General features: G+C 41.4%; 1 protein-coding gene across 6 annotated transcripts in view; it reads left to right on the top strand.

The window, feature by feature from the left end:
* Window positions 1-5,842: 5,842 nt before the first annotated feature.
* LOC115160711 (RNA-binding motif, single-stranded-interacting protein 1) overlaps window positions 5,843-26,722 on the top strand; it is a 43,922-nt gene continuing 23,042 nt past the window's right edge. For 2 of the 6 annotated variants that reach the window (XM_029711021.1, XM_029711018.1), the window contains exons 1-2: window positions 6,694-7,258; window positions 18,628-18,806. In XM_029711021.1, the coding sequence (XP_029566881.1) occupies window positions 7,187-7,258; window positions 18,628-18,806 (251 nt within the window). In that variant the 5' untranslated portion in view covers window positions 6,694-7,186. Of the gene's footprint in view, window positions 6,031-6,077; window positions 6,100-6,217; window positions 7,259-18,627; window positions 18,807-26,722 lie in introns of those variants that run through there. The other 4 variants (XM_029711022.1, XM_029711023.1, XM_029711020.1 and 1 more) reach the window with 4 other exon arrangements.

The following is a 26,722-nucleotide window of genomic DNA, read 5'->3' as shown; positions in this document are numbered from 1 at the left end:
GCTGTGTTATGAATGCATGGGCGATTTATTTTCCATTTTGATATCATTTTGAAGAGCTTCCATACAACTAAGTGATACTAGCAAGAGCAGGTTTCTCTTTTATTTGACGATATAATTTGAAGAGAAAGTATTAGCTTATTCGCCAAAGTTAGTCAAAATGGCACCTGCATTCATTGGTGAAATGTAGTCATAAAATGCTGACTTTATAAAAGACACGTAACTCCATCTTTCTGCTGATGAGCAATATGCCATGTGTTCTTTTCCTTCAAATCCCACTATTCCGTTGGCTAAAGAGTCATTCTTTGAATCCGATTTAAAAAAATAGGGTCATTCATGTGATTTCCATTCCGTTTGTTTTATGACACCCCATATATGTGTGGGGTGGCCTTAGTACAGAAGTGGCTTGTCCACTTCAAACAGGGCCTTGCTCATGGATTTGTGGATAACTGACATGGTGGTTTACATTTCACTGTCCTGCTCTGTCCTGCTGGCCTCTCGGCTTGGATCCAAATGCAATGACCCTATTATGATCTTATTGAGGGGGCCTGGCACAGATTTCTCGTCTATTTTGGTGTATATGTGATGTTGGGAGTCTTTAAAGGTTTAGTGGTATTGTATGTTATTTGTTGTGATATTGATTTTGTATAGACGAGCTGTATCATGTTCAGTCAGCGGCAAAATATTGCATTATTCATGGTATGTGCTTTTGTTGTCGTCCATTTGTTGTTACGTTTTGAGATACTCTCACAGGAATAGCATTGACAAAGCACAGAAATTCATAGCATGTTTTAGCATGTTTGTCAAGCAACTGGATATTTCTGTTTCGGCAGGAGACTAGCTACAGTACTTTGATAGAGTAATTCAAGTGGAGCAGAACAGACCGCTTCTAGTTTCAGAACAAAGTGCTTGGTACAAACTGGTGTCGAATATCTATGTGAGTGATCCAGTATTTCAGTGATACACTAGACTAGGGGTTCACAGATTTACAATAGTTTGAAGAACAGACGGTCCTTACTGGTGAGGAAGTGTTTACATTAAGGAAATAAGATTTTACAAGCTTAATAATGATTCTAATCCAATTAAATCACTATTTTGTATTCTTGTTTGTTGTCAACACAAGCCTATAATAATCAATTGAAGGTAAGCACATTAATTGCCATCGGACATTACATGCAGAGACTGTGAACAATGGCATTACGCCGAGGCTGAAAAAGCCCTATACAATGTTCACAATCAAGTTTGGAGAGTTGCCTAGCAGCTGAATGTACACAGTTGAACAGCACAATGTTGCTGCTCTTTATGTTGGTGCAGGGCTGAAAGAGCAACCATTGTGCTCCTATGATTCTCATTCTTGGGGACTTTTTGACATGAACAAAATGTGGGTTTACACGGTGCACAATAATACACACCCTGCTGTTGAGGCTCTTTCATAAAAAATTGAGAAAACATTGAAAAGCCTCACCAGAGTTAGAAAGATGTCAATGGTGACACATGGGCAATCAAGGTAATCATTTTGTTATTCATTGCTTCTTGCGTGAAACAATTGAAATGAGCATGCAATGAAATAAAGCAACAGGAACTGTTATATCAATTGTAATATAGCAGGAATATTTCAATCAAAAACATTTTTTTTCACTTTGCAAAGTCAATTATTATAGAGGCAGAGTGTAGTCAGGGTTTTAGAATTTGGGATTTTCACTTCTCATCAAGGCCCTTGTCTTTTCTTCATGAGAACATATCTTATTTATAAGAAAAACATAAACATCTCGTATCAGGCTATTGCATTGATAATCAATTTCCCCTTCTTGAATTATTTATGAAACACCTCACTGGATCTGAGGCGGGGAATTGGAAAGGTAATTGAAAATGGGTGCATTCATGTCAATCATGTATTTATTTTCAAGCAATATGAATTATTTCAAATGAATATTAAAGAATGGATGTGGGTTATTCAATGTTTCCTATTTGCTTTCACAGTAAAACAATAATAATAATACAAAATCTAATTTCTTGCCATATAGAGTAGTATGAAATGAAAATATTTGTTTCCTACTTGGAATACATTGCATGCTCTACATTTAGTCAGTGCACAAGATGAAACATTCTTCAAATTTATAGACGCACTCTTATATGAATGTGGCATTCAGTATGACATAAAAAAAAATGTGAAAAGTGAATTTGCAATGTTCTATTACAACCCCTCTCAACTGACCACCAATAAAGCCAAAGCTCTCTCATTGAGCAATGTGCTCTTGACAGCAAAACATCAGTTTTTGATATTCTATCCCTCAGTGCTGGTTCAGTAAGTCAAACTTAGATCACCTGCCACATGATCACATCCCTGGTGCTGACATCACATGATCAGTGAGTTCTTCAGACAGATGGGCAGTACAGCATGTTTACCCTGTCCTGTCCAAGCTAATCTCTTTTTATCATTGCAAAACTGTCTGCAGACTTCTGTCAAAACTAAGATTGACACACATTTTCAGGATCAGGCATTTGGGAAGTTTTGTTTATCTAAAGCAAAAGTTTGTGAGACCATCATTATTGAATTGTCTCTGCAATTTGACACTCCTGATACCTTGCAGAGTCTCCTTTATAACTAATCTAATGTAATACCTTGATAATGTTTTGTGTGAGATTTTCCTAACTGACTTATCATATTATTATTTTAATTTGATGAATTTGGAAGTATGGAAAGACTTTCCATTAATCTACTCCCAATCCTGGATAATGACAACTTTAGGTTGAGCTGTTCCTAAACCACCCACCATGCCACACACACACACACACACACACACACACACACACGTCTGTCTTTGTGGCTTATTTGCTTCCACCCTAACGTGCTGGGTGTCGTCAAAAATGATTCTGTTGCTGCCTCAGAGGGGCTTTGTCCCCTGAACTCACCCCTTCCATCTAGGCAGGAAGGTAAATATACAGAGCTGTTTGTAAAGCCTTCCTGGTACTGCTGGGACTCTCTTTCCTCCACTTGAATTTCAGGGTGCTGTGATATTGCTGGATCTCACTCTGAGCGAGCTAACGGAGAGGAAGGAAATGGATGGGAGATGTCAGCCTTTCAAAGAGGAGAAACTGTTGTGTTAAACCGTATAGCTGCTGTTAGTTTCCAGACAAACTGATTCTTATAATTATATGGGCTGTGAGTGCCTGATTCCTTGAATGATGAAGTAGCTGATTTCCTTACCAGCAATTCAGCTGTTGCAGTCTTAAACCTACCGTTCTCATAAATGGCTAAAATTGGCATGTATAGTGGCATGGTGTGTATAGTCGTCATCTATTAGGCAAGCTCCTAGATTCTTTGTAAGAGCCCTAATGTCTGTAGGGTTTGGTCTGACATAGAGCCAGAATTAAATTGATAATTTGTTAGCTCTGCCGATTCAGCAGAGACTGAATCATGTCAAAACAGCCTGCTTAGGAACTGATTTGTGGCCGTGGGAAATTGGATATCACTGCAGGCCTTTCCGTGACTGTAGGTTCACACATAGGTGAGATATTTGTCATATGTCATGTCTAACAGCAATTCTCAAGCACTAGAAGTGTTGCTTTAAGTTTGTAGAGGACCAAATCTTTAGTTTTATTTCATATACACTACCGTTCAAAAGTTTGGGGTCACTTAGAAATGTCCTTGTTTTTGTAAGAAAAGCACATTTTTGGTCCATTAAAATAACATCAAATTGATCAGAAATGTATTTTTATTGTTTTATTTCACCTTTATTTAACCAGGTAGGCAAGTTGAGAACAGGTTCTCATTTATAATTGTGACCTGGCCAAGATAAAGCAAAGCAGTTCGACACATACAACAACACAGAGTTACACATGGAGTAAAACAAACATACAGTCAATAATACAGTACAAAAATAAGTCTATATACAATGTGAGCAAATGAGGTGAGATAAGGGAGGTAAAGGCAAAAAAAGGCCATGGTGGCGAAGTACATACAATATAGCAAGTAAAACACTGGAATGGTAGATTTGCAGTGGAAGAATGTGCAAAGTAGAAATAGAAATAATGGGGTGCAAAGGAGCAAAATAAATAAATTAATAAATACAGTAGGTAAATACAGAGGTAGTTGTTTGGGCTAAATTATAGATGGGCTATGTACAGGTGCAGTAATCTGTGAGCTGCTCTGACAGCTGGTGCTTAAAGCTGGTGAGGGAGATAAGTGTTTCTAGTTTCAGAGATTTTTGTAGTTCGTTCCAGTCATTGGCACCAGAGAACTGGAAGGAGAGGCGGCCAAAGGAGGAATTGGCTTTGGGGGTGACCAGAGAGATATACCTGCTGGAGCGCGTGCTAAAGGTGGGTGCTGCTCTGGTGCTGCTAGAAATACAGTGTAGACATTGTTAATGTTGTAAATGACTATTGTAGCTGGAAACGGCTGATATTTAATGGAATATCTACATAGGCGTACAGAGGCCTATTATCAGCAACCATCACTCCTGAGTTCCAATGGCACATTGTGTTAGCTAATCCAAGTTGATCGTTTTATGGCAGAGTTGCAAAGAAAAAGCCATATCTCAGACTGGCCAACAAAAAAAAGAACAGATTAAGATCGGCAAAAGAACACAGACACTGGACAGAGGAACTCTGCCTAAAAGGCCAGCATCCCGGAGTCGACTCTTCACTGTTGACGTTGAGACTGGTGTTTTGCAGGTACTATTTAATGAGGCTGCCAGTTGAGGACTTGTGTGTCGTCTGTTTCTCAATCTAGACACTCTAATGTACTTGTCCGCTTGCTCAGTTGTGCACCGGGGCCTCCCACTCCTCTTTCTATTCTGGTTAAAGCCAGTTTGCGCTGTTCTGTTCTGTGCGTTGTACGAGATCTTCAGTTTCTTGGAAATTTCTCGCATGGAATAGCCTTCATTTCTCAGAACAAGAATAGTCTGACGAGTTTCAGAAGAAAGGTCTTTGTTTCTGGCCATTTTGATCCTGTAATCGAACCCACAAATGCTGATGCTCCAGATACTCAACTAGTCTAAAGGAGGCCAGTTTTATTGCTTCTTTAATCAGAACAGTTTTCAGCTGTGCTAACATAATTGCAAAAGGGTGTTCTAATGATCAATTAGCCTTTTAAAATTATAAACTTGGATTAGCTAACACAACGTGCCATTGGAACACAGGAGTGATGGTTGCTGATAATGGGTCTCTGTACGCCTATGTAGATATTCCATTAGAAATCAGCCGTTTCCAGCTACAATAGTCATTTAAAACAGTAACGCTGTCTACACTGTATTTAAGATCAATTTTATGTTATTTTAATGGACAAAAAATTTGCTTTTCTTTCAAAAACAAGAACATTTCTAAGTGACCCCAAACCTTTGAACGGTAGTGTACGTAAAATGTATGCACGAATGACTGTGAATTGTTTTGGATAAAAGTATCTGCTAAATGGAATATATTATTAGATTACATTATTGCCAGCATTAATTCCTATTGAAAATAATGAATGCTAATTCAGGTCTCTCTTTTCCCTTTAAGGGTGACATATATTGACACCTCATGGTGGCCCAAAGAACCTTCCTACATGCTCTGTCTATATGAATCTGCAGTGTCTTTTAGGAAACCATATGTTAAAACGTCTGTGTGTTTCAAAATGAACACACTGTATCACTTTGACAACCTCCAAAAAAATCAACAAGGAAAAAAGAGGAAGGAAAGATTCAAATTGGAGCTTTTATTAGATCGTGGTTTAAAGTGAGCACATGCTGAAACCAAAAGGAAACGTTTTATTGTGATTGGGTTTTTGTTTTTTGGGCTGATTTGGTTTTAGTCCAATGTTGACATTGCTCTGTTTGCAGTGGTCAAAAGACCAGGTGTTGCATAATCTCATTAGCAGTTGGTTCAACGCCCCCGACACAAAAGGGCGAACAAAACGAATAGACTTTGTTAAAGACAGGAAATGCAGTTTGGGAAAGGATGTAGAGGATGACAACAAGCCAGGTGAAAGAAAGAGCCTGGTAGAACAAGAAAGAGGTCAAAAAAGACGACCACAAAGGCAACGACCACCTTAAGGTCAGCATGCATTCACGTTCTGACTACATCACCACTGTTGGTTTTCCAATCAGAGACTGAGAATGGCAGGTGAATTGGTTTTGATTTATAGCCCAGCGCAGCCTCTAAGTGTATGTTTTGCTATAATAAAAAGCTGGGTCACCCTATCACTCACAATTGGGATCTCTGCTGAAGAGGGGCTTGAATCCTTACTGTTACATGCAGTGTCTTTGCACAGTTACTTCTCATCGATAGCGTCCATAGACTTTGTAACTATTACTGGATTAGAACAGTTGAGGTTTTCAATTGGTTGTATATCTTTTCAATTACATTTTTCCATGTGTATTTTCATCTCACTGTTTTCTCTTTTTTGTCTGCTTTCATCAGTCTGATTAATACTTATTTCAACGAGTGTCCTATGGCCATAACCCTCAATGTACTTTTTCTTTCAGTGTTGATTATCTTCATAACAATTCAATCATTTGTGTTTAATGGACTAAGTTGTGGCCTGCGTTCATTCAATTTCTTAAATATTCATCAAATTGTAATAAGATTCGACTCCTGGATCGATCAAAAATATCGTACTGCTCCTTTAACTATCTGATGACCGAACTATGGAATGTATGGTATGCATTTCGGACTAGACGAAGTGTAGCAAAACAGGGAAACATTGTTTGTAACAATCTATCGTTTATAGACCTATTATTTTATCATACCAGCTATTAACCAGCATGGCTTCTACATCTTATATAGGCTGTTTTGTTGTAGATGATCTCCTTGGAATTTGCTGAAAAAGTTATTATATAGTGTTGTTTTCATGTTATCCAGTGAAGTCATCATCCCTATACCGGATGGAGTAATGGTTTTTCCCACCGTAGCAGGGTCGGTTCTGCGGAAGACTCAATGCAAATCAATGAACTCAGTCAAAAGATCGGGGTTGGGCAAACGAAGTTCATACTGATTCGCGGATACATTGCCATCGCTGTATAGTACAGTAGTATATGTCAAATACAGTATACTATTTAGGCCTACAGTAGCCTATAGTCTATGCTTTAGTGTAGCAAAGATACGATTTGTTTTAAAAACACATCTCTGGTCAAATGTACAACTTCTCCTAAACAGCCATTGGATACAAATAGTTCAAAATAAATCTGTTTTGGGACTTTGGAAACCGGCGATGATTTTTGCGAATTCTGCGAACATTTTTGCGAATTCTGCGAACCCATTGAGGACTCCGTATCGTAAGCAGGTAAATAGCCTATTTGATTATACAAGAGGCATACAATTGTAATCCTCCTCACCACCAAGCGGACGTTATCCAAATCGCCAAGCAGGAATGTTTTGTTGATCAGCCTATGGTGACGAATATCATAATCGCAGAGAGAATTGAAGAACAGAAAGTTTCGTTTTCATTTGTAAACAGACTTTTACTGGGCATTTCAAAACGTATTTCTACTCATGTAGTATTAGTGGGTTACTCTGAAACTCTGCTCTATTCTGGTTGATTTCTTTCAGTAAACTGGTAGGCTATTGCTTCTGTTGTTTTTTTTGGTCCTTATGTCAGTGTATTTAGACCTTTTAAAAGTAGCTACTCATCAACCTTTTCTGTGACCTGGATTTTAACCAACAATTCATTTAGTTTATGGTTTCTATCATATAGTTTGTTATCAAATGCAATTCATTTGATATGTCGTGGTAGAGAAGTGAAGGCATCCTCAAGAGAGGCTCTCTGAAATTCCACTTTACCTTTAAACTTTGGAGATTCAGGAGCTTGCCCTCGCTATTGTAATGGGAAATTCCATGGTAACAGTGTTAATGAGACTCAGATTTTTTTTGACGTTGTGTGCCAAACAAAAACCAATAATTGCAATGTTAAACAAAGCATACAGCTGTATTTACAAGGACTATTTTTAACAATTTCCACTGTATATTTTACAAAAACACACTTAGTTGAAGAACAGTGCAGATGCAACGTTTGGTAACAGAATGACGGTTTATGCTGTTTCTGCAATCATTCTCTTACCAAACTTTGCGCCCGCACTGTTCTTCAACTAAGTGCGTTTTTGTAAAATGTTCAGTGGAAATTGTTAAAAATAGTCCTTGTAAATAGAGATATCTGCTTTGTTTAACTTTGCAATCAGTGAAGAATCGGAGTCTCATCGCCACTCTGTTACTGTGGAATTGCCCTCGTGTTCCAATGTAGAACTGGTTCAGTAGCAGTGCCTCAAATGTTGATATTTGACCTATTTATATTACTGGAAGGATTCTAGGTAAACCATCCTCTATCACTTTTTCACATTTTTCAAACCTACAACAATGTAACAATCCACCCAGATAACATTGAGGTCATGAAGAAATGTATTGGAATGACCTTGATATAACTGAGTGATAGTTTGGAAAACATGATGTGCCTCTGTAGCTTGCTGTTTCGCATGTTAAATGAATGCATAGTGGAATGTAATTCAATCATGCATCCGATTTTCCCAACTTAGAATGGATTAACATTCCTGACATAATGAAACGATTGACGGCGTTGGAAGACTTCAGGATTATTCATATTCGGTATAATTCAAGTCTGCTGTCATAACAAGAGGCCAGTTTTAGTTCAGTGCTGGGATAGTGCTGTGAGGGCGCGGTCTGTGTTACTGGAAGCCCAGTGTATTTCCAGCTCGGATATGACGGCTCTGCTGGTCTGGAGCATGCTGATAAGAGGCTGGGTTCTCCCCATCACACTCCCTTAGACTCTGGAGCTCAATAGGCATGCAGATGTATGAAAACAAGCAGGCTTTCAGTCCTGTAGAAAAGGGAGTTTCTATCCTTTTAGCATGTGGGTTTAGCCGAGGGAACTGCGGGCATTTTCCTCAAAGATTGTCTTTGTTCATATATATCTTGAGCTGATGGCTCACTTCCTAGTTGGGGGCCTGATGATGAGATCAGATGATTATGTCGAGCTATTCATTCAATCTTCTCTCTCTCTTCAGTATTACGTGGAACAGACTGGAAGTTATGTATAGAAAGTTAAAACAAGCCATTGAATACGTTGGATTGCTGTGAAGGGCTACATGATAATGAAGTGCTTGTTGTTAAAATGTTTATAAAGCACAAATATCCAACAACACCATCTTTAACATTATGAGAGTAATCGACATGGCTCTCAACCTATACCCAATGCTTTCTGTACCATGTGCACTTCATACCAGCTGCATCTGTTATGTGTTGAAAAGGTGACTGTGATTGAAGGACCTTTACAGTTGACATAAAACGCGTGAAAGAATTGACTGTTTTTTGTAAAGTGACCTATCAGGACGTGATACTCTTTGACAGATGGCCTGGAGATTACATGTGATCCTTCTTCTTGCATATTACCTGAATTCATGGTATTTGGGGCATGTTTAAAAAAAAAAAATCCATGCAATGATTCTCAATCAGGTTCTACTGTCAGTGTGACCTAGGAAGACACATGTCAGCTTTGACCTTTAATCTCCTTTTTCTCATGTCTTTTAGGCTAGCACTATGTATTGAGTTATACGGCCAACTCAATAGGAGAATATCCAATGCCACCTTTGGGTGCAGACTTTCAATGTATTCTTTATTTAATGCCCTTGCATAGTAACATTGTTGTTAACAGAACGAGACATGATGCTGAATGATGACTCATACAACAGTAAGTGGTAGAATTTGTGATATCTGACCATGGATAGTGAAATGGATAGTGAAAGGTGGTTTAAAATGGAAACTCCTGTTCCCTATAGATCCCACCATGAGATTTATGCCCGAAACAGAAACATCCAGGGAGTGCAAGATAAACATGGAATAGTGGGGTGTTGGGTTTCTTCCGCTGTATTTCATGGAATGGACTTCTCTGTTCAAAAAGTACAGTGCCAAAGACCAGGGTTATTTTTGGCAGATTGGAATAAGAAAGTTGCATTTATGTCAGTTGCAATCTTTTTGTCTAGAGGTTAATAATAGCCCGTATGTCAGATATGATGCTTGATAGATAAATTGTATCTTGCCTCGTATCTCAAAACCTCTAGCCGATATGTTATGACCTCAAGCATGCACGCCATGGTGATTAATGTCTTAACCTGTCCTCCCACCATATAGAGGGAAAATACATGGGATTCTTCAAACGCCAAGAGTCCCGTCAGAGTTAATTGAGGACAGCCCTCTGAGATAATTTTAGAGCCATAGCAGCACTCTTTGTGAAAAGGTAGTCATTTAATTTGAATATTTTCACACCATATAAAGAGCTGTTTGTGTCAGAAAGGAAAACAATGAAGGAAATGAAATACTCATCATCGTCGTCTTGAAAACAGCGGGTCAAGTCGGTTTCCGTGGTGAAGGTATGTGAACCGGAAAGGAAGAAGATCTCTTGCTTGGAACGAGTCCATCTTGAGGATTGCGCAATTCTGTCACCACTTCAGACTTGGGATTCCATCAAATCAAATTGTATTTGTCACATGCACCGAATCCAGGTGTAGACCTTACAGTGAAATGCTTACTTACAAGCCCTTAACCAACAATGTAGTTTTAAGAAAAATAAGTGTGAAGAAAGTATTTACTACAATAAACTGAAGTAAAAAAAATATATATCTTTTTTAGGGCCTTCCTCTGACACCGTCTGGTATAGAAGTCCTGGATTGCAGGAAGCTTGGCCCCAGTGATGTACTGGGCCGTACGCACTACCCTCTGTAGTGCCTTGTGGTCGGAGGCCGAGCAGTTGCCATACCAGGCGGTGATGCAACCAGTCAGGATGGTGCAGCTGTAGAACGTTTTGAGAATCTGAGGACCCATGCAAAATCTTTTCAGTCTCCTGAGGGGGAATAGGTATTGTTGTGCCCTCTTCACAACTGTCTTGGTGTGTTTGGACCATAATAGTTCGTTGGTGATGTGGACACCAAGGAAATTGAAGGTCTCAACCTGCTCCACTACAGCCCCATCGATGAGAATGGAGGTGTGCTCAGCCCTCCTTTTCTTGTAGTCCACAATCATCTTCTTTGTCTTGATCACGTTGAGGGAGAGCTTGTTGTCCTGGCACCACACTGCCAGATCTCTGACCTCCTCCCTATATGCTGTCTCATCGTTGTCGGTGATCAGGCCTACCACTGTTGTGTCGCCTGCAAACTTAATGATGGTGTTGGAGTCATGCTTGGCCATGCAGTCTTGAGTGAACAGGGAGTACAGGAGGGGACTGAGCACGCACCCCTAAGGGGCCCCCGTGTTGAGGATCAGCATGGCAGATGTGTTGTTACCTACACTTAGCACCTGGGGGTGGCCTGTCAGGAAATGCAGAGGGTTTAGTCCCAGGGTCCTTAGCTTAGTGATTAGCTTTGAGGCCACTATGGTGTTGAACGCTGAGCTGTAGTCAATGAATAGCATTCTCACATAGGTGTTCCTTTTGTCCAGGTGGGAAAGGGCAGTGTGGAGTCCAATAAAGATTGCTTCATCTGTGGATCTGTTGGGGTGGAATGCAAATTTGGGTGGGTCTAGGGTTTCTGGGATAATGGTGTTGATGTGAGCCATGACCAGCCTTTCAAAGCACTTCATGACTACAAATATGAGTGCTATGGGTCGGTAGTCATTTAGGCAGGTTACCTTGGTATTCTTGGGCACAGGGACTATGGTGGTCTGCTTGAAACATGTTGGCGCGGGACTTAGAGGTACCCAGCGTCACAGCTTCATTGCTCCAGACCACCTCAAGGGGGAGTTAGAGCACTCATTATGCATTTGGGTCCCAAGGTTTTTATATGACCAATCATATGGAGTGGTTCCAATGATGAATTTTGACGCGAGCCACCCTTGCCCTGTGGCATTCTTCAACAAAGATGGCTTACAAAACATTATGGTGGAACCAGATGTAAGTTGTTATAACGTAATAACGAGTCAAGCTAAAAATGTACAATTGAGAGGAATATGTTAGTTAATGTAGAGACAAACGTTTGTGCACATTTCTTTGTCATAAAGTCAATTTTACGACTAGCCAACATTAGCCAGCTAGCTAGTGTTAGGAGAATGAATTTGTAATTTGTTTAATGTTTTAAGGACTCCTGAGAACCAGCAAACCAGGCTGTCATCTTGTGAAACAGTGGATGAAAAGAATCTAGCTAGCTAAAGCATTTACTGCAAATTGAATGTACAATTGTGTAAGCTTGCCTTGCAATGCAGCTGAAGTAACATAGCTAGCTAACTATTTACTTGCTTATTGTGTAGTGGAGGATAAAAATAATTGTATGCCTATGGATGTGTAGCTAGCTACAGTATGTTGCAGATCTGTGTATGGACCCTAAAACTTTAGGTTCTGAACTAATATTCATTCCAATCTATGAACCTCAGCTATCATAGTTGTTATATCAACTTCAAGTCTGAATGGCATTAATGAAGCCTATGGATAGAGTAGAATATAATAACTTTATTGTGCCAAGGATGCAAGTCCTATATACACATGTACTGTAGTTATTACCACGCATGAGATTCCCACATTGTAGCCTGTACATTGAATATATATTCACTGATTTACTCGTCCTTGGCGGTTCAGGAATGAATCTCTGAGACATTCTTTTTCAGCCACATCATACTCCATTATTTGAATGATGCTGTGTCTGCATGTATCTATTACAATTATACACTTCAACAGTGTTTACTACCCCAGCTCCTGGGACATCAATGATGACACATTTTAACTATGCAATAGACTAGAAACATGATTGATTTGTAATTCATATATACAGAAAAAAACTATGCATATCTAACTCCCCTCATCTGCATTAATCTGAGGACACAGGATAGTTTCAATGAGATACTTAGCCTTCCCTGTGGCTCAGTTGGTAGAGCATGGTGTTTGCAACGCCAGCATGGTGTGTGCAACGCCAGGGTTGTGGGTTCGATTCCCACGGGGGGCCAGTACAACAACAACAAAAAAAATGCATGAAATTAAATGAAATGTATGCATTCACTACTGTAAGTCGCTCTGGATAAGAGCGTCTGCTAAATGACTAAAATGTAAAAGTGATTTCAACCAGTGGAGAATGTGAAACGCTTTATTGAAAGAAGTTAATTATCCAGGTGTTTTTAAATGCATTATAATTATGATAATTGTAATATTATAAATACAAGTTCAATCTGTACTTCAATGCACATATGGTGTGCATTATAAAACGAGGAAGAAAGACGAGGTGGGGAGAGAGGTGTAGAAGACAGAAAGGGAAAGAGGTAAGAACAGCGGCAGACAACATATGATTCATGAATTACAGTGCTACCCTGATATTCTCTCAGCTCATCACAATTGTGGTGTCTCCTAACCAGCCTCAGGCCCCTAGTCGGCCTGAAGTTTATCTTAAGAGCGGGTGAGGTTGCGATGACGGGACTGGCTTCCTCTCTCACATCAAAACATACCTGCAGATGAGAGAGCATGATTAAGCCTTGTTTTTTTTATTGTAACACGGTCAGTCATCTTAAATCAGGAGGTGAAATGCAAAACTGACCTTGGATCATTAACTCTGGGACTACTATATCTCTGTCTGTATTTCAATGTAAAGCATCTCTTTAATAATACTTCCTGTTGACCCGACCAAGTGACCTCTCACCTATGATCATGCTGTCCCCTCTGTGTCAGTCAGTTCAGATGCGGGAGGGGTTCACCAAAACAGCTGATATAACCTAGAGGATTTAGGGGGGAGGGGGATGAAGTGAAGAAGAGAGACTGTTATTGTGTGTGTGTGTGTGTGTGTGTGTGTGTGTGTGTGGTCTCACCTGGTGTCCACACTAAGTGGCTACAGAGTACTTTATGCTGAAAAACAGACACATGAGGACAAACAATAGAAGATAATGTCAATATAAGATACTGTATGTGACGCAGACACCTATCGGAGTGTACCTGAAACTTTTAAATATAGAGGGCTATGTGTCTCACCACTTGATTATTGCAAGGCTAACCCACAGGGAAATCATGACTTGGCAGCAACAGATAGTCCAGTGAAAATGCCTGTGTTTATGTGGTGTAAATCTGAAAATTAGCAGCTGACATCTTAAGGGTTTTTTCATTAATCTGAGACAGGTTCCATGTATGTGAGACAGGTTCCATGTACAACAAGACAGGCAGAGATGGAGAAAAATAACACAGAACAGTTTAATTATCTCTGGTTATGGACACTTTTACCAGCAATAAAGCTTCCACGGCCTGTTCCTCGGATAGTGAACATCTGGAAATATCTACATTTTCGACCCCTAGGTCAGCTCGCTCTCTGAAAGTAAAGAAAACAGCTTATTTTTTTATAGATATGAAAACAATAACTGAGAAATGTCCGTTCAATCTAAAGCAGCAGATGTCGTTTTTAGGATACGTCAATACAGCCCAGTGCTGCTTACCTGAGATGCCATCTTCAGAGGTGTCCGCTTTGACTTCCTTTGTGTCGGAAAAAAAGTTGCTTTCAGAACAATTATTTTTGATTGAAAATAAATCAAATGTACCTCCATAGCATATAACAATTTGCCTGTGAATAACCACACATTTATACAAATATGCTACTGTATGCAGAATTCTTGATGCACAACCGAAGATGCTGCCATATCCTGCCAGCACGCCCACAAGCGAGCCACTCAGAAGCAGAATGATGACCCGTGGAAGAGGGAAAGGAATGAGATTTGTTGCAAGTTGGCGAGGAGGACTAATAGCTGAACAATAGACTATTCAACCTTTACTAAAGAATAGTCTAATAGCCGATCTAGGTGTGAAAAAAACTCTTATCACAGACCAGATTTGCCCTAACGACCAAGGGGTAGCTTGCTACTCAATTCAATTAAGTAATGACTTTTCAAATAGGTTACCTTACACGTTATGTTGGCTGACAATTTGTTTGCTACGCTGTCCTTACGAACCACATAGCATATCATTACAGCAGTATGTACCGGTATGTTGTTAGCTAGCTACCTAACATTAGTAGTTATACATCAAACCTATCTAACTACCCAACGTTTATTGACTTGAGTGTTCTCGTCATTCTTAGTTTGGCTAAATGGTATAGTCGTTGTGCTTTCTCAATGGACACTCGGGTGCTTTCATAAATTTGCTCTGGCTATCTATAGGCTGGACAATAGAGCGAGTCAAATTTCACCCAAGGCAGAAAAACGGCTTAAGATCGTTGGCTAAACTGGAACACTAGTGCGAGCCCATAGCAAATTCATGGAATCGAACGTTCGCGGAGCCTGTTTTGACTGGAGTGATGCTTAAAATTCCATAAAAAATTTATCTCTTTTTATTTTACCGCTACAATCTGTTCGTCGGACAAAACTGGAAAAAAAAACGACTTGTGTAGAAAGTAAACATCTGCACCTCGATGGTGTCAACTGTGCATATGTCTGCGTAATGAAAAAGTAGGGGAAAAATAAAAACTTCGGACTATTTCAGGTCTAGCGATCGATGACAAACGAGCTCGCTGCCCAGAGGAGAGAGGAGGAGATTCTCCTGATTTAAAATGGTGCCCATGTAACAGTTTTGCTTCCATCTCTCTCCTCGCCCCTACCTGGGCTTGAACAAGGGACCCTCTGCACACATAGACACCAGCCACCCTCGAAGCATCGTTACCCATCACTCCACAAAAGCCGCGGCCCTTGCAGAGCAAGGGGGACTACTTCAAGGTCTCAGAGCGAGTGACGTCACCAATTGAAACGCTATTAGCGCGCACCCCGCTAACTAGCTAGCCATTTCACACTGGTTACACCCGACCTGAAAAATATCGAAATATACACTTTGCAAGATATTTGCCGAAATAGACAGACATGCCTATATTTCCCCCCATAGGAAACAATGGGAAGAGTTCCAATATTATTTTTGTTCTTTACATTTTGTTGTTTACATTTTAACTATAAAACAATGTGAGCAGGTCTCATTGCCAACAATAGCGAAGCAGGCATTGTGATATTGAACAATAAGCTGGGAATAGAGCGTTTGGAAGGTGAGTTGGTGCCACAGTGCTCAATAGAACTAATAGGAGCTGGCAGGGTGAAAAATGCACTAAAATAAGGCCTGTTTTTCGCGATTACTTCAAAACGACTGCAAGGAGCTGGGAAATATTATGAAACTGGGCTCCACGGTGGATGTAATGAACTAGTTTTTTATCAGAACATTGTTAAAATGTTTGTGTCCAGCCTACTATCTACACGGATTTCAGAGCACTCTCGTCTGAGTGTACCAGAGAGCAGAATAATTACTTTACGAGCGCTCAACACCTGTTGAATATGGCCGGTGTCAGTAAACGTTGGAAAAAAAGCGTAATTAAATTGTTTCCAGCAGCACATTTTAAAGTCACCAACACTCTGGTTAACACAAAAACTGCCTTACCAGCTCTGCTAGGGTGAGTAAAATGGCCAGAGTGGTCTCATTTGTGTCTGGAAGTAGCTAGCAAGCTAGCCAACGTTAGCTTGGGTACTTGACTGCCGTTGAAAGGCCAGAACTCTCAAATCAACCCTACTCCTCGGCCCGAACGTACAGTGTGCGCTCCGAGAGCGAAACGGTCTGAATTTACAAACTGACAATTTTTCTCTGAATGGAAACACCATAATATTAATCAAATTAATGAAGACAAATTTCTTAAAATCAATCCCATATACTACGTTATTACAAAAACGGTTTTAAATTCTCTGGTAATGCCAATACGGAATACTATCAATTGCTTCTCAAAGATGCCCTCTGGTGGTCAAACTAGTAATAACTTGCAGTAACAGAAGAAATGGCTGAGAATTAAATGACGTGCCACAGAATGCTGCAGCAGCACGCAGGGTGTGCCGCAGTATGACGCAACTTTTAAAGGAGGAACCACTGTAGGACTGATGATAGAGGCGGATTACCCACTCGCCTTCAGATCCTTACAAGGCACCCCGACCTACGTCCCCGATATCGCTCTCTTCTTCATGTAAATGAAGTAAATCCTTTGCGTCCGACTCGAAAAAAGGTGAGTAATCTCTGTCCTGATATCTAGACGCTCTTTTCGGTCATAAGAGACAGTGGCAGAAACATTATGTACAAAATAAGTTACAAATAACGCAGAAAAAACACACACAATTGGTTAGCTGCCGTTTTACGGGCTCCTATCTCCTCCGGCGCTATTGTATCATCTCAGCTTCCTCTCTTGTGATTCCTAAGAGGGGGAAGGGTGATAATCAGTGTCAGACACAGAACAGACACACAGATCAGTTTTAGAAGAGGGCCAGCTTTTAAGATCATAACATATGTGGCCCTACAAACAGGAAGCATGCTACAGATGTAGGATGTTAATTTCATCATCCTGTTGCAGGAGAATGTTCCTGCAATGCATTTGATGTTTAAAAAGTCTTCTGAAGTTTGTAATTTACACTTTCAAATATCAGACTTGGTTTTCCCTTACGAAAAATGTATCAACCCCTATAAAAATGTCCATAATTATAATCCACATAACAATTTTTTGGTTAATCCACATAGCAAACTGGCTCAAATTAAGATCTTACATCTGTGTAATAGCCTATTGCTCAATCACACAAGGGATCTTTTCTGAGATGTGGAAAACACACTATTCTTGACACGGCCCATCTGATTTATAGATGCTGATTGAATTAGAGCAAGCATCTTGGAAATATATCTGAAATTCATTGCTGGAAGAATTGGTCGACACATTGTTCGTGTACATAACAGAAATTCTCATCTCTTTCCATTTGATTCGAGAGGGTACATCGTTAGCATCCGGCAAGTTACAGAAAATGGGTGGCATGTCATTGTTTCAATCACGCTGATCCTCAGAGTTCAGAAATAGCAGTACTGGTCTTGAGGTTGAGTCACATTCTGCGCCATACCTTAAGTCTGCATGTTAGTGTAGGGGAGCATTGGAATGGGAAGAAAGCCATGCTGGGGGTGTGGTTGTTAAGACGTCTAGTTTGGAGTCAGTCAGTCACCAGGAGGCGATGGCCTCGGAAGGGCTCACTCTTTCACGCACAACCATCCAGTCTCACACTAGTGTCAGAGCAGATCTGCAGGCCTCTCTGGACCCAGTTTGTGCTGACTTCTCTCTATGTATCATTGCTCTGTGAAATATGAATCCTCACACTGGGCACCCACTCAATAGTCTCAAATGATGGAGTATCGGGACAGTTCATTTTTTAGTATGCACCAATATGGAAGATTTAGCTGGGCCACACAACGATATGCTTGTGGTGAAGACAGATGGTTTTCTGGTCCAGCGCACTAAAATACTGTTATTGGTTACAGTGGGAGTGAGTAATAAGAATGTCTCTGTGTAGCTCGTGGTGGAGACAAGATTCATAGACAAAGCTGAGGGTTGGAATAAGATCCACGCACACTTTGTTAACCCACTAATGAAATGCAGACTTTCATTGTTTCATGATTACTCTCTGGCTGGCAATGACTAGCTCTGCAAGACATCAATACAAATTTAACAGATATATTTATTTGAGCAATTAAATGGCCCTGCATCCATGCGGCAAGCCAATGTAGTCTGCTTCGTTTTGAGAAGTCTATTTCTCTCTCTCACTTTCTCCCTCTTGTTTAGATAAAGGGAACACCAGTATTGCACTTCACACCGACATGTTGTTTTGTCTTGGACTGACACCATTCTGTGTGTTTCCCTTTGGCAGCCACCTGTTGCCTCCTCCTCCCAGCCCATGGCTCCGCCCAGCCCCAGCACCAACAGCAGCACCAACAACAGCAGTAGCTCCAGCACTGCAGGTTGGGAGCAACTCAGTAAAACCAACCTGTACATCCGAGGCCTTGCCCCAGCCACCACCGACCATGATCTGGTCAAGCTTTGCCAGCCGTGAGTACACTTCCTTCACCTTTTGATTACAGCTATTGACTGGTTATTGACTTGTTGGCTGTGGTCACCAACACCGTGACTGTGGTAGAGAGATTCAAAGCAGCAGTTACTTATTTGACTTGAGTTGGAAATCATAACAGCCTGTTCAAATCAAATCAAATTTTTTTCGTCACATGCGCCGAATACAACAGGTCAAATGCTTACTTACAAGCCCATAACCAACAATGCATTTTTACGAAAAATACATGTTAAGTAAAAAATAGATAAGAAAAAATAAGAAATAAAAGTAACAAATAATTAAAGAGCAGCAGCAAAATAACAATAGTGAGGCAACACACAGGGGGTACCGGTACAGAGTCAATGCACGGGGGCATTGAGGTAATATGTACATACAGTGGGGGGAAAAAGTATTTGATCCCCTGCTGATTTTGTACGTTTGCCCACTGGCAAAGAAATCAGTCTATAATTTTAATGGTACATTTATTTGAACAGTGAGAGACAGAATAACAACAAAAATATTGAGAAAAACGCATGTCAAAAATGTTATAAATTTATTTGCATTTTAATGAGGGAAATAAGTATTTGACCCCCTCTCAATCAGAAAGATTTCTGGCTCCCAGGTGTCTTTTATACAGGTAACGAGCTGAGATTAGGAGCATATTCTTAAAGGGAGTGCTCCTAACCGCAGCTTGTTACCTGTATAAAAGACACCTGTCCACAGAAGCAATCAATCAATCAGATTCCAAACTCTCCACCATGGCCAAGATCAAAGAGCTCTCCAAGGATGTCAGGGACAAGATTGTAGACCTACACAAGGCTGGAATGGGCTACAAGACCATCGCCAAGCAGCTTGGTGAGAAGGTGACAACATTTGGTGCGATTATTCGCAAATGGAAGAAATGCAAAAGAACTGTCGATATCCCTCGGCCTGGGGCTCCATGCAAGATCTCACCTTGTGGAGTTGCAATGAGCATGAGAACGGTGAGGAATCAGCCCAGAACTACACGGGAGGATCTTGTCAATGATCTCAAGGCAGCTGGGACCATAGTCACCAAGAAAACAATTGGTAACACACTATGCCGTGAAGGACTGAAATCCTGCAGCGCCCGCAAGGTCCCCCTGCTCAAGAATACATATACATGCCCGTCTCTGAAGTTTGCCAGTGAACATCTGAATGATTCAGGGGACAACTGGTGAAAGTGTTGTGGTCAGATGAGACCAAAATGGAGCTCTTTGGCATCAACTCAACTTGCCGTGTTTGGAGGAGGAGGAATGCTGCCTATTACCCAAAGAACACCATCTCCACCGTCAAACATGGAGGTGGAAACATTATGCTTTGGGGGTGTTTTTCTGCTAAGGGGACAGGACAACTTCACCGCATCATTTGACGGGACCATGTACTGTCAAATCTTGGGTGAGAACCTCCTTCCTTCCCTCAGCCAGGGCATTGAAAATGGGTCGTGGATGGGTATTCCAGCATGACAATGACCCAAAACATACGGCCAAGGCAACAAAGGAGTGGCTCAAGAAGAAGCACATTAAGGTCCTGGAGTGGCCTAGCCAGTCTCCAGACCTTAATCCCATAGAAAATCTGTGGAGGGAGCTGAAGGTTTAAGTTGCCAAACGTCAGCCTCGAAACCTTAATGACTTGGAGAAGATCTGCAAAGAGGAGTGGGACAAAATCCCTCCTGAGATGTGTGCAAACTTGGTGGCCAACTACAAGAAACGTCTGACCTCTGTGATTGCCAACAAGGGTTTTGCCACCAAGTACTAAGTCATGTTTTGCAGAGGGGTCAAATACTTATTTCCCTCATTAAAATGCAAATCAATTTATAACATTTTAGACATGCGTTTTTCTGGATTCTTTTGTTGTTATTCTGTCTCTCACTGTTCATATAAACCTAACATTAAAATTATAGACTGATCATTTCTTTGTAAGTGGGCAAACGTACAAAATCAGCAGGGGATCAAATACTTTTTTCCCCCACTGTAGGTAGACCCAAAGTGACTATGCACAAACAATAAACAGAGCAAAAGAGGGGGGGGAAATGCAAATAGTCTGGGTAGCCATTTGATTCAGGAGTCTTATGGCTTGGGGGTAGACGCTGTTGAGAAGTCTTTTGGTCCTAGACTTGGCACCCCGGTACTGCTTGCTGTGCAGTAGCAGAGAAAGCAGTCTATGACTAGGGTGGCTGGAGTCTTTGACAATTTTTAGGGTCTTCCTCTGACATCGCTTTGTATAGAAGGGAATGGGGGATACCTCGTCAGTTGTACAACTGAATGCCTTCAACTGAAATGTGTCTTCCGAATTTAACCCAACCCCTCTGAATCAGAGAGGTGCGCGGGGCTGCCTTAATCAACATCCACGATGCCTGTGGAACAGTGGGTTAACTGCCTTGCTCAGAACGACAGATTTTTATCTTTTCAGCTTGGGGATTCGATCCAGCAACCTTTCGGTTACTGGCCCAATGCTCTAACCACTTGGCTACCTGTCAAGGTCCTAGATGACAGGAAGCTTGGCCCCAGTGATGTACTGGGCTGTACCCACTACCCTCTGTAGTGATGCAACCAGTCAGGATGGTCTCGATGGTGCAGCTGTAGAACGTTTTGAGGATCTGAGGACCCATGTCAAATCTTTTCAGTCTCCTGAGGGGGAATAGGTTTTGTTGTGCCCTCTTCACAACTGTCTTGGTGTGGTTGGACCATGATAGTTTGTTGGTGATGTGGACACCAAGGAACTTGAAGCTCTCAACCTGCTCCACTACAGCCCCGTCGATGATCTCCTTTGTCTTGATCATGTTGAGGGAGAGGTTGTTGTTTTTGCACCACACTGCCAGGTCTCTGACCTCCTCCCTATAGGCTGTCTCATCATTGTTGGTGGCCTACCACAGTTGGGACTGAGCACGCACCCCTGAGGGGCCCCCGTTTTGAGGATCTGCGTGGCGGATGTGTTGTTACCTACCCTCACCACCTGGGGGCGGTACGTCAAGAAGTCCAGGATCCAGTTGCAGAGGGAGGTGTTTAGTCCCAGGGTCCTTAGCTTAGTGATTAGCTTTGATGGCACTATGGTGTTGAACGCAGAGCTGTAGTCAATGAATAGCATTCTCACATGGGTGTTCCTTTTTTCCAGGTGGGAAAGGGCAGTGTGGAGTGCAATAGAGATTGCATCATCTGTGGATCTGTTGGGGCGGTATGCAAATTGGAGTGGGTCTAAGGTATCTGGGATAATGATGTTAATGTTGGCCATGACCAGCCTTTCAAAGCACTTCATGGCTACAGACATGAGTGCTACGGGTCGGTAGTCATTTAGGCAGGTTACCTTGGTATTCTTGGGCACAGGGACTATGGTGGTCTGCTTGAAACATGTTGGTATTACAGAAGGTTTGTTTGAGGGCATAGCAGGATTTCATATAAGTTTCTGGGTTAGAGTCCCACTCCTTGAAACGGCAGCTCTACCCTTTAGTTCAGTGCGGATGTCACCTGTAATCCATGGCTTCTGGTTGGGGTATGTACATACAGTCATTGTGGGGGGGACGTCATCGATGCACTTATTGATGAAGCCAGTGACTGATGTGGTGTACTCCTCAATGTAATTCCGAAGTCATCATGATATGTCATTATTTGTCAGACCTCTGCAAGCATAATTTCTTTGAATCTAATTCATACAAAGAAAGGAACACTGAGTGTACAAAACATTTCCATGACGTAGACTGACCAGGTGAATCCAGGTGAAAGTGATCCCTTATTGATGTCACTTGTTAAATCCACTCTAATCAGTGTAGATGAAGGAGAGAAGACAGGTTAAAATAAGTATTTTAAGCTTTGAGACAATTGAGACAGATTGTGAATATGTGCCTTTCAGAGGGTGAATGGGCAAGACAAAAGATGTGCCTTTCAACGGGGTATGGTAGTAGGTGCCAGGTGCACCGGTGTGAGTGTGTCAAGAACTGCAACGCTTCTGGGTTTTTCACACTCAACAGTTTCCCGTGTGTATCAAGAATGGTCCACCACCCAAAGGACATCCAGCCAACTTGACACAACTGTTGGAAGCATTGAAGTCAACATGTGCCAGCATCCCCGTGGAACGCTTTCGACACCTCGTAGAGTCCATGTCCCGATGAGGCTGTTCTGCAGGCACAGGGGGGTGCAACTCAATATTAGGAAAGTGTTCCAAATGTTTTGTACACTCAGTGTATTTTCAGTGAAAATCGAAATACTTTAACATTATGTTTGGTGTTGCATGGTCTCCTTGTGATGTCACAAGGCTATATGAAGAACAAGACCTCAGTTACCAGTGGACCGTCTCCCTGTGCAGTTAATAGATAAATAGATACTAATAAGGTTAGATGACCCACTGTAGCTCAGTTGGTAGAGCATTGCACTTGCAACGCCAGGATAGGGGGTTTCGATTCCTGGGACCAGCAGAATGTAAAATGTATACACGCACGACTGTAAGTGGCTTTGGATAGAAGCGTCTGCTAAATGGTATATGTTATTATATTACTGCCGTGTTTTAAGTAGAACCTAGCTGGGACAGGTCAGATCACTGGACCAGAGAGAGGGAGAGAGAGAGATAGCAGTGAGTGAAGGAGGGGGGATGGAGATATTTGAGTAGATGATGGCCAACACTGCAAGGGGAGAGCTGACAGGGGCATTACATCTGAATTTAAAATGAAAGATGATATTGGAAGACTACAAGGGCAAACCCAGAGAACCTTAGCAGCTGACAGTATCTGAAGCGAGACAGTGGGGAGTTTATGTATGCAGAGGATAAAGGAGCCATCCCAGCCCGCTCTCATCCAGAGCCCCATTGTGTTATTGTGTACCTATCTATGGAAAAGACCACCGAGGTGACTTTGAAATCTTATTTTCATCTCCCAGACCCCCTGCTTTAGCTTCCCCCCCCACCTCCACAATGTGATGTTGACTTTGCAGCACATTCAACCCCTCGATCTCCCAATCGGCTGGCATAGATCCTCTATCCTATGTTTAGAAAGAGAGATACAGAGTGATAGCTGCTGTTTAGCGACCTACACCACACGCAAGATTGTCTGGAACACACACATCTATATTTACTTTTCCTAAAAAATGACTTAAAGTGGAATTTATTAATTGAAGAAAGCAAACCGGTATTGAATGTTTGAGTCCTGCCGGCCACATTAATTCTGAGCACCACCCGATACCTGATATCAGGACAGATTTTTCTCCGCAACCCGACTCTCCCGCATATAATTATCCTGAGAGCTGACCTGTGACCCGCCAAATAACATACATTTATTTAATTGTTTTTATGACTCCAAAGTAGGCCCAACTAGGTTATTAGGCTATTCCCTTTCCCTGTATTAATTAATTTGCCTGCATGTTTTTTCAACATTTCGATAAAAGGAAACCATGCCATGAATTAAAAACGATATGTTCTTATTTTCACAATGCTAAGCGGCACATTGACAATTCAAATCGCTTAAAAAAAAAGGAGCCTTCTAATTAGCCTTCTTACCTAATGAAAGACTATAGCTGACATAACATAACAAAACCTTTATGCTTAGATAATCAAATAGTTTAATAAAAACTCCAATAAACAGTTCCCAGATTCAAATAGGCTACAGGCTGCAAAAATAGCCTACATTTATTTAGTAGGCTAAAGGCTACTCAAATGTTTACCAGTCTCACAGGTTTAAACTTTATATGGCCTGCATATGGTCTAAATTAACTAAAGCCTGAATTAATGTAATAATGAACTCTGGTTAGGCTTCGTTAGCCATTTTCGCGTAAGCTAGGCAAGCCAGGGAAAGTAAACTTGAGAACACAGTCGCGCGTGTGGGGAGGGAACATAATCTCTGAATTTGGTCAAATTAGTAATGTTTTAGCACCACACAACATGCTCCTGGGTTAAAAAATATATAAGATCTTGATTTAAAGCGTTTCCGACCCGCAATATATTTGTTCTGAACCGGGAGCCGACCCGTGGGTTGAAAGAATGTTTTAAATTCCACCCGCCAGCTGATTTATTTTGTGGGTTACCTGCGGGGAACCATGGGTATCTGACCCGATGCAGGACTCTATTGTATGTACAGTGAAAGGCAGTTAGATTCACTCTGATAACGTCATGTACATAAGGGAGTCATATCCAGACCATCTCTAGCACTGTTGATGGTTTGTCATAGCGCAGCCGCTGGCTGTTGCCATTTTAAGATTTGGGATTAGAGCTCACTTTAGAGATTCCGGGGTCAACGGTTCTTGCTCTTTTACCCTGTGTTGTAACTAGCTTAATCCTTCCCCTGACTGAAATGTTCTTAGCGTATAAACTCACCCTAATCAATGTTATATCAATGCTGATTTTCAGTGACTAGTAGCCTAAATACTGGCAACAGTTCAGCCACACTCTCCCAAAATAAACTCTTAAAACGTTATATGAAGAACGTTGTGTTCAACAACCAATCAGTGACCCCGCTTGAAATTGGAGTGCATATTAACATTGAGATCGCAGAGGCCAGTGTGGTTGGTATGACCATGAATGGACACGAACAGGAGTTGACTAATGCACAAACAGACTGGACCACCAGTCTACTCAGTCAGTAGGTCAGGGGTAATGCACCTTAGCTAGTTGTTTAGACAATCTAAAGAGGTTGGAATAGATCCCTGTGTTTTTCCAACTGATCCCATCTGAGCTGATCCACCACCCGATCCCAAAATATCCCCAAATAAAATCCTGAAACCTCGACTTAAAACCTTGAGGCAATAGTTGAGGATTCAAAAAGCACAAGGTATAATCAGTTCTTGTTGATCGCAAAGTGATTCTTCATATCGCATTAAAAAAAAACACTTGCTACTCAGGAACACTTTACAGCCCTCAGTCAATACGAGGCTGTTCCCTTCGGCCATAACTCAATCCTGCTATTTTCAGAGCAGACAGAACAGTATCCCTCAGTGCTATCCGCAGGAATCAATAAGCATGCAGTGAATAGTAATCAGAGCCCTTTTAGCCACTGTAATGGGATAAAGGCAGGTGGAATGGGAGTACATTGTTCTCCTAGCTGCTGCTGCCACCACTTTCTCAGAGAAGACATTCTACCTGATTCAAGCAGCTCACCCTCATCTGTCTGACAGCACCAAGCAGCTCACCCTCATCTGTCTGACAGCACCAAGCAGCTCACCCTCATCTGTCTGACAGCACCAAGCAGCTCACCCTCATCTGTCTGACAGCACCAAGCAGCTCCATCACACTGTGATAGATGGTTAGTGAAAGCTAATGGAAAAGGGGGGAGTCTAATGGCTAAGGATGTCTTAAAAAGCGTATTTTCCTGGAAGATGTGTTTTAGCACACACACACACACAGAGACACCATTGGCCGTTGTCTATAGCCTTCCGCATGTTTCTGTTCAGCTGGTGCCTGGCCGAGCCGAACAAGTGTGCTCGCATACTCCCTCAAGTGACAAAATGAGGAATCTTCTCTCTTTGAATGACTACAAACACTTCATTGAAGAATCCCATCGCTACTGTTGACCAATCACCGACGAATGGGCGTAGACTTCGGTAACCGACTTCGGCTTGCCTCGATAAAAAATGTCTTGTGCACGAACAGCCGGGAAAAAATTAACTAAAACGTCACAAAATGTTGCCATAATACATTGAATTTTGTAAAGTATTCAGGCCCCTTGACATTTTCCAAATTTTGTTATGTTACAGCCCTATTTTAAAATGGATGAAATAGTTTTTCCCCCTCATCAAATCAACCTACACACAATACCCCATAATGACAAAACAAAAACAGGTTTTTATACATTTTTGCAAATGTATAAAAAAGAACCCCGGAAATATTTACATTTACATTTACGTCATTTAGCAGACGCTCTTATCCAGAGCGACTTACAAATTGGTGCATTCACCTTATGATATCCAGTGGAACAACCACTTTA

Source organism: Salmo trutta, chromosome 24 (genome assembly GCF_901001165.1).
Source record: "Salmo trutta chromosome 24, fSalTru1.1, whole genome shotgun sequence".
Lineage (NCBI taxonomy): Eukaryota > Metazoa > Chordata > Actinopteri > Salmoniformes > Salmonidae > Salmo > Salmo trutta.
The sequence above is the reverse complement of the archived record's forward strand: the minus strand, read 5'-3'. Positions and strand labels throughout refer to the sequence as shown.